General features: G+C 37.4%; 1 protein-coding gene across 1 annotated transcript; it reads right to left on the bottom strand.

Moving 5' to 3' along the window:
• Positions 1-3,587: 3,587 nt before the first annotated feature.
• LOC122652808 (nudix hydrolase 25-like) lies at positions 3,588-10,450 on the bottom strand. Its single transcript, XM_043846672.1, has 6 exons — positions 10,204-10,450; positions 9,166-9,216; positions 7,741-7,833; positions 6,750-6,844; positions 3,934-4,045; positions 3,588-3,842 (listed from the first exon to the last, which is right to left on the bottom strand). Exons 1-6 carry the CDS (start codon positions 10,267-10,269, stop codon positions 3,753-3,755), a joined length of 507 nt encoding a protein of 168 aa, XP_043702607.1. The 5' UTR covers positions 10,270-10,450; the 3' UTR covers positions 3,588-3,752.
• Between the last annotated feature and the right edge of the window lie 5,750 nt (positions 10,451-16,200).

Genomic DNA, 16,200 nt, shown 5'->3' with positions numbered 1-16,200 from the left:
TTCCAAAGTCATGGCCAGATTAAATAGTTTGAAGGGATACATGAACCAAAGTTTTCAGAGAATGACCTAGGGCTTTACTATTTTGGAAGAACTATGTTTACCTAGGAATGGTGGTGACCCTATCCTTGCCCTTGTATGCAATGCTCACATTGTAGCTGGAAAACTTCAATAAGGAACTTGACATTGCAATCTAATACAGACATGCCATTGAGGCTGGTCTAGTTTGTGGTCATTTCTGTTTTGTTTTGGTTTTTTTTTTTTTGGTAAGAAAAACGTACTATTTGGTTGATTGAGGAAAAAGCCAGTCGGGTGTAGATAAATGCAGAAGAGGTATGTTGAATGTTTGCATTTTGAATCATTAGCCCAAATTTACAGGTTGATTTTGCTTCAACGGTCATTAATGACTATGAATGTTTGATAATATCCCCCCATTGATGTGTGATACCCTCTCCTGACCATCCAAATTGTTAGAATTCAAAGCTAATTGCCTATGCACATTTGTGTGTAAGTGGTTTGTGGGTCTCAACAGGTTAGCTATGATGTGTTTTCAAATATTATTTCAAATTCATTAAAATTCTGTTATATATAGCAAAAGTTTGAAATGATTGGTACACCCCTTGGTCCTTTTCGCTTTTCCAGGGGTTGTGCCGGTCATTTCGTGCAACTATCCCTGGGTGCAGGTACACACCGCACTACAACATTGGTTAGCGTTTTTTTTTTTATAAATTATTAAGAAAGAACCTTAATAAATGAAAGCTAGTATAATAGGTTGGATTACAAATTTTAAAAAATTTTACAATGATTTTATATCAATTTTATAGACAACCAAACATCTTAGTAAAATTAATTTCAGTTTACTTCCTTTGCAACCAAACGACTTAAAAGGGAAAAAAAATTCCCTTCACTTTCATTCCCTATTTCACTTGCAACCAAACACGCCCTAAAAGATTCCTATTCTCTCCTGGAAATATTTTCTTTTCTGTGCAGTATTAACTAAGACATGAATTCACCAAAAAAAATTTATATTCACCAAAAAAAAAAAAAAACCTAAGACATGAAAATGGAAGCTCTCTGAATTCCTAATGCTGCTGATTTCGATTCTCCCAAGTTTCTACATTCTTAGTGGGTTTCTACATACTTGTAAGCCATTATCTCTGAACAAAGCTCCACTGCTTTTTCAGTTATAGTGGGTTTATACTTCAAAACTCCACTGCTTTATGGGAAGCAATGGGTTTTGATAATGGGATTTAAACATGGGAAAAGGATGTTCAATGGAAGTAGGAGGAGCATTTAATTAGAAATGGAGAATCAATAGGGATTTGGGATTTAATTAGAAATGGAGAGATAGAGGTAAGGTACCGGTGGTAATGAGATGGGGATTTCGGTTAGGGTTTCTAAATCAGAGAAAAACTCAAATGAAGATGGGGGAAACGATAGAGAATAAGGTATGGATTGCGGTTACTAGGGTTAAGCAAGATAAATCAGGAAAAAAGTGGAAAAGAAGGAGAAGAAGAAAGAGATTAGGAAGAAGAAGTCGATTTGATACGGCCTGCGATTGTTCTTCCCCATCGCAGGTGAATTCCGACGGCTCCGTGTCTCTAAAGCCTATTACACGTTATTCTTTCTCCCTATTTGTCCATTGAGGAAAAAAAAATAGTTCACAGAAATTGAATGTGTTGGTTATCATCAATTCAAACACAATCTGGTTCAAGTAAGGAAAATCAGAGAATGGGAAAACGAAAGTGAAAATCAGATGGGTTTCAATCTAGGATGGCTTTTTGTATTTTTTGGGTCGGGTTTTGGCAGAACGAGAGAATGAAAGATGGAAAATGGATTACAGATTACCGTTGGATTAGTAACATGTCAGGTGCCTTCATCCTAGGTGGTGCTGGACGCTCAGCTCCTGCCACTGGAGGACAGGAGCCAAATCCATTATAGGGAGGACAGGAGCCAAATCCATTATAGGGTGTGTGTGTACTTTACCCTTTTTTTTGGTGATGCATATGAGGACACAAGTGGCTATAAAAAAATAAAATAAAAAAAGGCCGGACAAGGTCAATTAGGGCCAACTCGGTCCTACCTGACATGATCAGGGTCAATAAGGCCTGGACTAGACTGGGTTGAGCCTTTGTTGAGATATCTTAGCCTGACCACAGGGCTGGATTGTGGTTGGGCTGGGATTTTAAAAAACCAGGCCTCATTTCACCCCTAATATCTTTTCTTCTCCTAGCCTGCCTTACTCACGTACGTGAACGTGAGCCCGACTCACTCATTATAGTGAGATCCAGTATCAATAGACTCAGGACTGAGTCCCAGTAGGCGGTCAATGGCACAAGTTGTTGTGCTAGCTTTCCTATACTTTTTAAATTAGAAAATCATGCTCTTTGCATGTGGCATTTGGTTTAGCCAAATTTTGGTGGATATGTCAACATCATCATCTTTTCCGAGTAAAATTTCGGACAAGCGAGGGTGTGAGATGGCCTCTATAGGGGATCCCCCTATAATACAAGGGTATTACCCAACCGGTACCGTAAGGGGGTAGACGTACAAAGAACAACCATTGATGGATTTTCTTTTCTCTTACCATGTGGTGAAGAAAATACCTATCTTGGATTGAAAAAATTTAGAAAGTGAATTTTAGTATTAACTCAAGAATCATTGAAAAATCAAATGAAAAAGTCTAAATACATGACAAGTCATGAGATTGAACTAATCCACCAAATTTTGATAAGTGGACTCGTATGACTTTTCTTTGCTGAAAGCGGTAGGCATGATGAAAAGAATTCCTAGTGGAGGCATGATGGGACTTTTTCCCCCCTCTACCACGATACAGTACACCATGAAATTGGAGGATTAAATTTTCATCCTCCTATGTAAAATAAATCGAGATTTATTTAAAAGGTAAAAATATGATTGGATAATGAGTTTCAAATTAACATTGTAAGCTTTTCCCTATATTGTGTTCCAATATATTTATAGGGAGAGGGATACGCACACTGCCCGTGTCGGTAAGCTAGGCAGTACCAATGGGCCGGGGGTAATAATTTTGCTTAACAAGCGATAGGTAGAGAAATAGATGAGGGGTAAACAGATAAAACCAAGAAAAAAAGAAAACAACAACAACTCAGCCTTATCCCAACTAAATGGGTTCGGCTACAAGGATCCTTGCACTGACAGAACACAAGAGATATATATGCACTCCTTACGACTGGTTTGATATGATGAGCTGCAACACTCAGTTTGCAGTGAATCAATTGTGGAAATGAATAATTGAATTGAATAAAAATACAGAACAAGTGAGCAAGACATTTGATGTGCATTTTATTTCGATCGCAATTTATAAAAGCACATCCTTAAACTGGAGACCATACAAGAAGGATTTTGATGAGTATCAACTGGGTTAGCACCAGCTTCTTCACATGAAGGCCTTCTTAATGCTCCTTAACATTTTTAACCGTAGGCCATCAAATTCTATTTGCTTCTGTAAGATGATAATTTAGAATCACCATGAGAATTTGAGAAGTTTATTTGGTGTACTATCTATTCTTGAATTGCCACACACTGCACTAGGATAAAAGGAAAATAGATTGCAGCCCAAAGATACTGTTTCTATTAAACAACATTTCAAGTTTGAAGATTGTAATGCTATGTCATTTACAACAAACATGCAAAGCTTACTCCAGTACAAATTTTATCAAGTTAAACCACCAACAGAGCAAAAACCACACCCTTCACCTGCGCATGTTCTGAATCTACGTTTTACCCGATGCCTCTTTTCCATTGAAGTAAGGCATTAAGGTTCCCAAAACTTTCTCATATGTTGGTCTCTTATAGTCCACTGCCTGCAGAATTTCCCCATATGGGCTAGTAAGCCTTTGATACAACAATAAGCTGAATATAAATATAATTTGAAAATATGTTTGTGGAACATACCTGCTCAATGACTTCTTCAGGATCCGCCCATGTCCACTCTGAGAACTCGGTGTCTGCCTCACCACTTTCCAAGTTGACTTCACTGTCATCTTTAGTTAATCTCATGAGAAACCTGCCAATTTCACATTGATATATGTAATGTTTAAATTTGAATAGATATTGCGGCAATTCATGCTTAATTCCTTTCACTCTGAATAAGACTAATGAAAATTTTCAGCAAAGTTTCATAGATGAATATGCATGCTTGTTATTCAAAAATTATTTCAAATGTGGTAAGGATCCATCAAACTTCTCTGCATTTATCTTCTGTCCCATACTTGATTCCCAGTATTGAGATATGGCCTATTGTTCACTTTCTTGTCTCGGGTAAGATTTCTTGTTAGCATCTCTGTTTGGATCCTCAAGAGCCCAAAGAGCAGTCTAATACCTAATTTATATTGGACCAGGTGGTGTAGATCAGCACTCTTGGGGTTTAGTTGTGATATCTTTTGGATTTTATACCCATGACTAATAAGAATTCATATAAAAAAAACAAAGCGTGTCCCAGTGCACAAGGCTCCTGTTACTGCAGGGTCTGGGAGGAGCAATTGTACACAACCTCACCCCCTGAAATTTTGGAGTTCGAGTTCTACAAAGTATGGAAATCCCCTCATGTCATGGGAGTCCAATCCAGCAGCTTATTATCTCAGCTTAAACATCCTGAAGCAGGATTGACCTTGGGAGTTATCGAGAAGAACAATTTTTTCCTTTTTGATCAACCTCCATGACATCACATTCAGCAAGAAACTAGGTTTATATGGAAAAGAAAGGAATTAATGGAGAAAGTTGTAGTAGTTTATGAATAAGGGTTTACGCATAGAGTTTCAAGTCCAAGAAAGAAGGATGATGAGATAAGTAGGGCAGCTGGAAAAAGTTAGTAGTTTTGAAGAGATTATCAATATATAGATTGAAATATCCCTCAACTACAGATAATTTTTGTAGAGAGGTTAAATAAAGATTGAAATATGATTTTAGGTTTTATGCAGACCTAATGCCTGGGATTAAGAAGGGTGAAAAAGGGTGGAAAATGATAAGGGCAAACTGAGTTATGCATGAGGTTTTAAATCCCTACAACTCTTTTGCATCTCTTCACTTAAAAGAGTCCAAAGTGACTATCACTTACTCAAAAGTGAGATGATTCCCAAATCTGCTACTATTTGACCTAACCAGGAAGATTTCAGATTTCTTTACCTTGTGTCTTCAAATCTGGTTTAAAAAACAAAGAATGGTCACCACGATGCCACTAAGTCAACAAATTTGGGAGCCTCAAAAGAAATGCTTCTCATTTATCGGGTGATAATTTTTTTGTTCTACAATTACGAAGGTGACCCTCCCAAGTACTACTGAACAAATGCAACTAAAAATGATATGGTTTTCCTTGGTTATCTGTCCACAAATAACCCCCCCCCTCCCAAAAGAAAAGAGAAGGTTTTCTTGGTTGTTTGTCCAGGCACAAGATGACCCATTAAGGAAATACAGGAATCATTCCTCTCCACCAAATCCTCAAATCTCCTTACCCCCAAGGTAATTTTACTCACGAGAAATGAGAAGACCCCGGAACCTCAGAATCACCACCAATGCACCAACAGAGCAAAGCTCTACCAGCACATTCCCCTTCCAGCATTTGGCCATTAAAACATAGATAGTTTCCCATGTCAATATTTTTTGTCCTTCTCCCCCCACCCCCCCCCCAAAAAAAAAAAAAAGTTCCACACCTGACTATCCCAGACCAAGGCAATCACTGCTTAACTTGCAACCAGAGGACAAACACAATCACAGCCCTTACAGTTAAGCAATTACTCTCCACTAGTGCAGTTTTATTTTCTTGGAGATGGCTTGGCTTGATATCAATTCCTTTAGCACAGATTTTACTAGCGGACATATTTCAGCCGACAGAAGCCTCTAACAGTACAGTTTCATAGATAAAGCTTCACTGATCAATGATGGTTCAAAACACAAATATGGCTCCATAGTGTCCAATACAAAACAGAAAGAAAATCTAAGTTTTTTATTAAATTTCGTCAAGGTACTGAGCCTTTGTACTAAACCTTACAGAAATAGTGGAAACTTATACAATAACTTAATGTCAAAATGAGAACTAAAAAATCCATTAAGAACTATAGAACAAGATTGCAGAGTATATAGCTGGGAATAAAGTAAAAGAGTTATTCCGTAGAGTTTTGAATCAAGTGACTGTAGAGTTACATCATAATAAAATTTAATTGGAGGCTATCCCTATTCACATCAGAAGTGATGTGAAGAGGAATGGACTGTCAATATTTCTGATCAGACCATCAATATCCAATTAACCATCAGTAACCAATTTAAGTGAAGTAAATAAGGTCCACTGACAAACATTCAGGACATTAAGTCCCGCGGGATCACTCTGACCTGTGAATAGTAAATATGACTATCAACAGATGCAAAACAATTTGACTAGAGGCCAGAGGGAATTCCAATTCACATCATGGGTGATGTGATGAGGAATGGACTCAAATAAGGCTCACAGAACCCCAGAAACTAATCTCTATCTGATTAAGCAAGTTTACTTCGCAAAAATTCAAGCCGTTAATTCTGGCAGCATAGTTAAGATCTGTAAGCAAATGCATACATAATACATTAGTAGAAAGGAATTAAGGTGCAAATGCAACCTAAACTAAAAGTCACTCTCCCCCAAAAATTAGTTTTTTTAGTATTATTACCATTCCATTCCTAGAAACGCTAATCTAACATGGTTGTTGACAAAAATGATGCAATTTTAGTTAAGTGTAACACACCATTTTGTTGCTTGCCCATGCCATTCACCTCCCCATAAGCGATTAACTTTGGCCTTTACAGCAGGAGGGAAGTCATATGTCAGCCAATGAGGAACCTGCTGATACAAAGTTTCCAATCATAAGTATGAAAAGCTCTCTGATAGTTTTACCCAGCCTACTTATTAAGCTAGACTGGGGAAAATTATAGATCAAACCGCTAATTCATTGAAATAGTATCCAGAGATCACACCATGCTGGAATTAACATTAAATTCAGAATATGATTGAAAAAATTCCTTCAAGCTGTTGCATATAAGTATTGCCATTGCAAGATAAAGCATACATGGAAAAAAGCCGATAACAATGGCTCAAGAGAAGAACTTCCCACTGGGAAATAAAACAAACATGGAGAGAAACTGAGAGGCCTGCCAATTTTCTAGCTTCTTCCTCTAATCAAAACAATAGCTTTTCTGTTTTATATCACCCGTTCTTTAGCATTCAATCCAAGTTTGGTGAAAGTGACACTAAAGGTTGTAAACCTTCCATGGTTTCTCAAACCAATATGTATCTATATTGGCCCACGTAAATAAATGCCATGAATATGTCAAAAGCCAAACTGACAAAAGAACATCATAGGAACAGTTTCCGCTACTTGCTCTACAGTAGACAAGTACACCACCAACAGAGAACGAGTAGTTATCAGTACTGTGCTTGTATAGCTCTTTCTTTATCTTTTAGGAAACAGATGCCAATACAGACAATAACTGTTTTCTCTTCAGCAAGCACCATTTCAAACCCCCCCCCCCCCTCCCGGGAAACTTTCTTGGGCATATAAATGCATTTTCTCCAAAAGTTGCAGCAGCATTCTCACTTATTTCGTATTTTGTTTCTCTAACATGCATAAGCTAAAAGCTTCATCAAATTTCTTCCGTGTTTAGAAGAATGTATGGGCATGTTATAATTCAAAACTATAATAGCAGTAACCTGTTATATGGAACCTTTTCTTGACTAACCTCAGCCACAATTTCAGCTGACACTACTCCAGTTTCTTCACGTAGTTGTCTACGGGCTGCGGACCTTGGCTCTTCACCATCTTCAATACCACCCTACATGGATATTGCCAATACAAATTAGTGTCATGCACAACTACAAAAATTAGCTCGGATATATATCATTTGCATGGTGGTATACTTAGATGCAACTGGACACGGAAACAACGGACTCTGTATCAATTGCAGATCAATGAAAATGTAAAGCCATATTAACAAATGTACAATGGATGTCTACATAAGCACAACCAATTTGACTAAGCTTTACTCCAAATACTTGGGTCGGCCAAACAAATCCTGTCCAGCCATTTAATTCTTTGAAGGCCATACTATCAATTTAGACATACACCATGACCCAAATATCTGAACACTGTTAGCACTTCAGAATATACCAATATTGGAATATTGGTACCAGATACTACAAGGATGCTTCCAGAGTATGAGTTTCCCATTCCAACTCATAACCACTGTAATTACCTTAAATCTTAATCGTTTACTTATTTGTTTTTTCCATAAAAAATAATTAAGCAGTGTACTCTAATGAGCTTACTGATAGAAACTTCATAAATATTAAAAAAAATATATTATTCAATTTGGCAAGAGAGGAGTGCTAAACAAGATGCATGGCTTAAAAAACTAAAAAGCATGTTACTAGCATACAGGAGAGGATACTCATAACCGTATGTAGGCCTGGTATTTCTAGAAGTTAATAATGATATCTCTGTCACCACACCTCTATCTGGCATCTTACATCATATAAAGACATGCATCTCATAAATAATAGCATATACATAATATGTCAATGTCATTTTGAATAGTTATATGTTATATTAGAGCATTAAATGAATTATAATTAAGGAATGATCATATTAGAGTTGATTTGGGAGTCGCTCCGATACATGATCAAGCAATGAGAAAGTCGTTTGAAGTGGCATGACCATGTTCAATGGAGGACTTTGGATGCTCCAGTACAGAGGAGTGATTTGTTTCAGATTGAAGGAGCTAAAAGAGCCAGGGACAGACCTAAAATGACCTTAGGAGAAGTGGTGAGGAAAGAAATGCATAGCTTAGGCCTTGTATCAAGTATGACCTCGAATAGAGCTGATTGGGGGGCAAATATCCATGTAGCCGACCCCATTTAGTTGGGATAAAGCTAAATTGTTGTTGCAAATGAATTAAAATGTGAATTAACTTGGCTCATCAAGCTACCTAAGCTATAGGCACTTGCCAATTATGTAACAAGTGACCAGGCAATAACCTTTATCCCTGTGGTCATGAATCTTTTACAGTTTATGCATTTGCAAATAATTGTCTGGTCTATCGTAAAGTATGTGTTCCATTTTCAGTGTGTGTGCCTGTATGTTCTAAAACAAGCATATTGTCTATTACCTGAGGCATCTGCCATGCTCCAGGAACATTTAATCTTGAAGCCACAAATACCTGCATGGAAAATCCACAGAATTACTTTACAGGTTGAACAGAAGATTCATGCAAGTACTGTAGTAACACAGTGGAAAGAAGGAACAGAGACAAGCATCATTATTGCAATAGAAGCTCAGGTCAAAACTCAAAAGGACACTTAATTGTCTCAACTTTTGCTGTGACAGATGCTATATCATTTTGATATTTCAAAACAGTAACATTTGCACAAATAATTTAGAAATCGATTTTATGTGTCAGTATCCTTGCTCCACAGGACCTCTCCAAACAGATAAGATTCACATACACACTGTGGAAAGAACAGCAATAACAAACTTTATAGATAAATGAAAATTAATGAATTGTGAGGACAGTAAGCTAGATAGGTTGAGAGAGAGAGGGGGGCTTCTCCGCCATTAAGATGTGTTACTTCTAAGAGAACTATGATTATACCGAAGTGGCTTAATTTTAGCTGACAACAAGGAGAGTCACTCAAAACAAGCAACAAATAATACAGGTTTGTTATTAAATCCGTAGTATACATCCAAGACATCAAAATACAATCTGGTTAAGCTTCTTAAGTTCTTTCCACTTTGCCAGCAGATGAATTCCACTTAAATATTTTGTTCTTTCCAGTAACTCAGCCAAGCAATCTTAAACTCAAGTACAGCAACTATAATTCGCATAGATTAAAATCACGCCCCAACCTCTTACCAGTAACCACTCCAAATTCTCTGGTTTTTTTTAAAAAAAAAAAAAAAAAATCAAATCTGATTCAAAATGAAAATAAAGACACTCAATCCATCAAGCCACCACAAATCTAGTCAAATTCTCAATTAGTTCACGGAAATTCAAAATAACCGATGAAAAAACGAAGCATGAACTCTGAACTCTAGGGCTCTGAAAATCTTAAGGAAATCTCATTTCTGCTCTGCTAAGTATAGTTAAAGATGGAGTATAAATTTCAAACAAAAAAAGAAAGGAATTAAGAGAGGATCCAAAGAGTACCTGGTTTTCAGAGTTGATGAGACAGATTCCAACGTTGGGACGATAACCAGAAGGGAGACCTTCCATGACTGATCCAAAGCTGAGTGTACGATCACTCCACTCCTCTCATGTAATCCTTTCTTTTTAATTATTTATAGGCAAAGTGATCGAGGGAATGAAAATGATGACGACGACTGGGGCTGGAAACGTGGTGGAGGTTACGTCCCTTAACCTACGCATTAAGCAATCAGGTGTAACGGGGAAACGGCGCATCTTTTGGAACAGAACTTATTAAAAAAAAAAAAAAAAAACCATTTGACATTTGTGAGATCATTGTGATGGAAGCACGGCGTATGTTAGCAGGTAAAAAAGCCAGAAGGACAACAGGACAGATAAGACGATTAGTGATCCAGTCAAAACAAAAAGAGAGAGAGAGAGTGGCGTTGACTTTTGAGTTTGGAAGGGAAAAAGTCAGGAGTGAGGGGCGTGGACTCCACTTGAGTACTCTCAGACACGAGGGTGGAAACTAGAAAGCGGCTCAGCACCACCAACCCTTTTAGTCTGATCTCTGATGTGTTTTGTTTGATAGTGGCAGTATATAATAATAATAATAATAAAAGAAAAAAGTTTCTCTACACCGCCAATGAAGAGTACACTAGTATTTTTTGTCTCTCTCTTCTTCTTCCTCATGTGAAATGATCTCCTTCTCACCTCATTGGTGCACTCTTATATGTTGCTTGTTTAGAGATCCTTCTCTCAAGAATGATTCGTGATCAAATTGATCATGTTGTTTTGAGGGGTTTATTGTTTTAAGTATAGCATCGGTACCAACATGGTTTGTTCAATATGCTGAGATCGTCATGAGTAACAAGATCGTTAAGAAAAGGACTAAGGAGAATATAAACCTTCAAGCCAACAAAGAAGATGGCACTCAATTTAAATCTCTGCCAATATCGACACCTCGAGCTCTAGGGAGTGAGAACATACAATAAAATCAGGCAGAACAAGGGTACGTAGTCATTGATCAGCTCAACTATAGGAAGAGTGGTCGTAGAGTAGTTATTGAACAACTACTCTCATGGTATCAGGTAGGTACTAACAATATCGATGTGATATGTAGGTAGTAACAACTTATGGAGTAAGAAGTTGCTCATCCACCATTGTTACCTCATTAGCTTCTTCCCTCCATTAGTGGTTAACACTAAGGTTCTAAGGCTGCTTAATTAGTAATAATATACCAAGGGGAAAGGTTTCCCCACGACTCCAATTTGGGGAATCTCCCATGTCATACCAATGGCCACCATAAAGGATATAATCCAAATGGGGTCCACATGATCTAGGTAAGAGAAAGAAAATAAATAAAAATTCATGTGAGAGGGTGATGGTACACTAACATCATGCTAACATCGTGGAGAACTTTTTCATATACCAATAGTTTAAGGCAAGACATAGTAACGAGATCTAGTTCACACTCTTCTATGGGCTCCCTTAAAATGATTCCCCAAGTTTGCAATAACCGACATCTCCATCATCTATTAAAATTGGGATTTTCTTATTGATATCCCTCAAGGTGTTAAATCATGTATAGCCTTACTCTTCTTTTTTTTTTTGCACTTTTTTAGTATGATAAACAATTTTTCAACGAGGTAATAGTGTCATTTCACCTACATATTCAAAAAATGTGTATGATGATGATGCATTTTGATAATGACATAATGATGTCACTTTCAAATTATTTTTGAAAATCCTTTTATACCCATTATCTTAAAGAACTTTTGAGAATAAGTCAAGAGATAATTAAAAGAAAGTGTCAAATTCTAAATACACCAGATGTGTCATTCAGACACTCCCATTAAAATTTGTTTTTAGGCTTTACGTTTTTGGATTTGAGACCCACATGAAATAATAAGTCATTTTCATGTTGAAAGTTGAAACCATCAATCCACAAATGACATGCGTAATTATTTTTTAAATCACTTGCTATTCATTGCAAAATTTTACAATGAATATGGTTTTTTTGCTAACAATATAATTTTGGTTCCTAAAATTAAAAAATAAATTAAAAAAATTTGTCAAATAAAATTATAAAAGATGCGAGTTGGAACTAAAGGTTCTAAAATATATGGAATGTAACTTTAGTAAAACTATGGATAAACCTAGACTGATTAGAGTAAATAGTAGAAAGAAACTCAAAGTAATAATTTTCTTATTTAATGTCAATAATAAATAAAGAATGAGAAATTAATGAAGAATCTTTTTTCATAAAAAAAATCAAGGAATATGTTACTCATAAAATCAATGCAAGGAAAGTGAAGTTGACAATTGTTTATTGCGTTTATCTCACAAAAACTCTTTAGGTAAATTTTGTAACTATAAAGGGAAAAGGCTGGAAATACCGCCATGGTGCCCAACATGTGTCATCCTCTTCTCTCCCCCCTTTGGAAAATTCCTCCTTGCCCTCCTTTTCCAGGAATCGTTATCGTCTACGGTTCCCTGACTGGTACGGTTCCCTAGTGCCTCTCATAAGAGGGGGTTGGGACCCACTTGGGGCACCTGACTGAACACTCTGCCTGGGTGGGGTCCACCCTCCGCTTGTGAGAGGCACTAGGGAACCACACCAGTCAAGGAACGCATAGGAAAAAAATTCCCTTTTCCAGCCCTATGATTGATGTATGTCACTAGCTTACCAAAAGCTGGCCGCATGCTCAACCCTCTCCCTTCTATAAATTACAATGTGGCTAGCAATTGAATGTTAAAGTGACAGAGAAACAACATATAACTGTAGTTGAAATGAATATGGTAAAATGAATGAGCTCAAAATTTTAAAAAAATTGGGAGAAAGAACACTACCTGGTCCTACGCTTAGCGTGGCGACCATGCCCAGACATAGAACCGCCTTGGGGCGCCTGAAAATGACCTCCTTGCCCCCATGTAAAGGTGGATTTTTAGGGCGTCCCAAGGTGGTTTTGTGTCTAGGTGTGGTCACCACACAAGGCCATGATTGGGTAGCATTCTATTCCCCAAATTAATTAAAACAAAATATTTAAGGTTATTTAGGAGTGACCCTGATAAGAGACAAGTTGAGAAGGCATTATTTGATGTGGTATGGGTATTTGCAACAAAGGTTACCTAAGCATATATAGGATTAAGAAGGAATGATTTGATCTAGGTTATAAGAGTTAAAAGATCAAGGGTAGACCAAGAGTAACTTGAGAAGAAGTTATTAGAACAGATATTAATGAACTGGGTTGAACACTTACATGGCTTTAAGAGGTGCTATTTAGGGAGTTTGGGTTAAGGGGAAAATATGTTCCATATACCCAAAGTCTCCAACACGTCCTAAAATTGGGCTTATTTGTTACACCCTCTATTATTTCTTGCCATGTAGGTTGATGATGTGCCAATTTAATTGTTGCACAAATGAAGAATTTCTTTGGTGAAGGTCTATCTCAACCAAGGTTTTAATGTTTGAGGATTTTAGATAGGTCAACGAATCTAGATTTTAGCAAATTTTAATTCAGGTTGGCAGATAAGATTTAAATCTTTTATTTTTATGTATGGGATTAACCTGTTTAATCTTACAGATATGGGGTTTTTATCCTTTGTTTTATTTAATATTGATCCTTAGTCAAAAGAGAGAGAGAGAGAGGTGGTGGAGTTGACTATTAGTTCGGAAGGGAAGAAGTCAGGAGTGAGGGGTGTGGAGGATTAACAATCAAGAACATGGATCAGCAGAATAACCATGATCTAAACTTGTATAATCTTACAGATATGGCGCTTTCATCTCTTGGTTTTATTTAATGATCCCTAGTCAAAAGAGAGAGAGATGGTGGAGTTGACTTTTAGTTTGGAAGGGAAGAAGTTAGGAGTGAGGGGTGTGGACTCCACTTCAGGATTCAACATGAAAGTAGAAACTTAAAAGCGGTTCAGCACCACCAACCCGTAGTTTGATTTGTTTTGTTTGGCAGTGAAGATATAATAATAATAAGAAGAAGAAGAAAAAAATGTTCCCTGATCCACAAGGGAGGATGTGCTATACCACTTTCCATCTCATTTTCATATGAAATAATCTCATTGTAGGAACAGGAACAACCCACGGTTCAGGGGGAAGCCATCCAGTGTTTCTCCTCTGAAGGTTTTTATCCGTAATCGCAGTAAGAAGCAAGTTGACAAGACCACCACCATCGTACCTAGACAATCGGTCTTACCTGATTCAAGTCCTTCAAAAGATAAATCCCACGTACTCTATCTGGTGAGTCTTCTCTTTCTAGTGATCCCAGTCTTAATTTATCAATTGTTGTTCATAAATCCCGTAAAACTTGCAATTAGCATCCCATTTCTAACGTAGCTTCATATGGTTTTGTTTCTCCGTCCTTTTATACATTTGTCTCTTTGTTGTCCTCTGTTTCCATTCCTAACACCTGGCAAGAAGCACTGGTTAATTCAAGGTGGAAAGAGGCAATGAGTGAAGAGATGAGAGCTCTTGGGAAGAATGACATGTGGGATTTGGTACATCTTCCTCCAGGAAAGAAACATGTAGGTTGCAAGTGGGTTTTTGCAGTGAAACAAAAAGCAGATGGAACAATAGACAAATATAAAGCAAGGTTGGTTGCTAGAGGATTTAACAGATATACGGGATTGACTATCAGGAAGCCTTTGCACTAGTAGCCAAAATGAATACTGTTCAAGTTATCCTCTCATGTGTAGTCAACCTATGATGGGATCTTCAACAACCGGTTGTCAATAATGCATTTCTTCATGGTGAACTTGAAGAGAAGGTGTATATGGATATCCCACCTGGATTTGCATCTCAAGAAATGGAGAGTTTGTAAGTTGAAGATAGATTTGTATGGGTTGAAATAGTCTCCCAGGGCATGGTTTGGACGCTTTCACCAAGCCATGGTGTCTATTGGCTATAAACAGAGTAATGCAGATCATACTTTGTTTATAAGAAGACGGGTGGCCACATTACAGTCTTGATCGTTTATGTAGATGATATTGTAATTACTGGGAGTAGTGTAGATGAGATACCTCAACTGAAGACTTACCTAGGAACAAAGTTTGAGATCAAAGACTTAGGTAAGCTGAAAAAGAATTCCTTGGCATAGAAGTTACACATTCAGCTTAAGGTATCTTCCTCTCTCAATGGAAGTACACTCTTAATTGACCTCTTGTCAAATACAAGAATATTGGGTTGTAAACGAGCAAATACACCTTTAGAGCCTGATTCCGATCTCAAAGACAATGATGGTGAACCAGTCGACAAAGGCAACTATCAAAGGTTGGTTGAAAGACTATTACACTTATCCCACACTAGGCCAAACATAGCTTTTGTTGTTAGTATGGTTAGTCAATATATGCATGATCCCTCTCATCACACCTAGAGGCAGTGTATAGAATTTTGAGATACTTGAAATCCGCTCATGGAAAAGGTGTTTTCTTCTCTTCTCGATCACTTCATTGATACTGAATGGGCTGGCTGTCCAGATGATAGAAGACCTACTTCAAGGTACTGCACCTTCGTTGCGGTGGCAACGTTGGTACTTGGCGAAGCAAGAAACAAGCTGTAGTTGTTATGTCCAATGCAGAAGCTGAGTTCAGGGCTATAGCTCATGGAATATGTGAACTACTTTAGCTTCAAAGTCTACTTCAAGATATATGTGTCTTAGTCGAGCTGCCTCTGCGCCTATATTATGATAGTAAATTAGTAATCAACATTGCACATAATCCAGTCCAACACAATCGAACGAAACATGTTGAGATTGATCGTCACTTCATCAAGGAGAAGCTGGACGAGGAATTATTTGTGCTCCATTCGTTCAGTCAGATATATGCACAGTTAGTTGATGTCTTTACTGAGGGACTTAGTGTTAAGAGTTTTATTTCTATTGTTAACAAGTTCTATTGTTAACAAGTTGTGCATGCTTGATATCTATGCACCAACTTGAGGGAGAGTGTTGTAATAGGGGTACAAGGGTATAATTGTCTATTCGGGTTTATTAGTGTTGCCCTAGGGGC

This window comes from Telopea speciosissima, chromosome 2 (assembly GCF_018873765.1).
Source record: "Telopea speciosissima isolate NSW1024214 ecotype Mountain lineage chromosome 2, Tspe_v1, whole genome shotgun sequence".
Lineage (NCBI taxonomy): Eukaryota > Viridiplantae > Streptophyta > Magnoliopsida > Proteales > Proteaceae > Telopea > Telopea speciosissima.
This window is presented reverse-complemented; position numbering and strand designations above follow the sequence as displayed.

What these genes read in the sequence shown, in the direction of transcription:
- LOC122652808 (XM_043846672.1), bottom strand. Translation starts at nt 10,269, where the DNA reads ATGGAAGGTCTCCCTTCTGGTTATCGTCCCAACGTTGGAATCTGTCTC. An exon ending in TCATCAACTCTGAAAACCAG is followed by an intron (nt 9,217 to 10,203) that starts GTACTCTTTGGA and finishes TTTTCCATGCAG; the next exon opens with GTATTTGTGGCTTCAAGATT. An exon ending in CATGGGCAAGCAACAAAATG is followed by an intron (nt 4,046 to 6,749) that starts GTGTGTTACACT and finishes TGAAATTGGCAG; the next exon opens with GTTTCTCATGAGATTAACTA.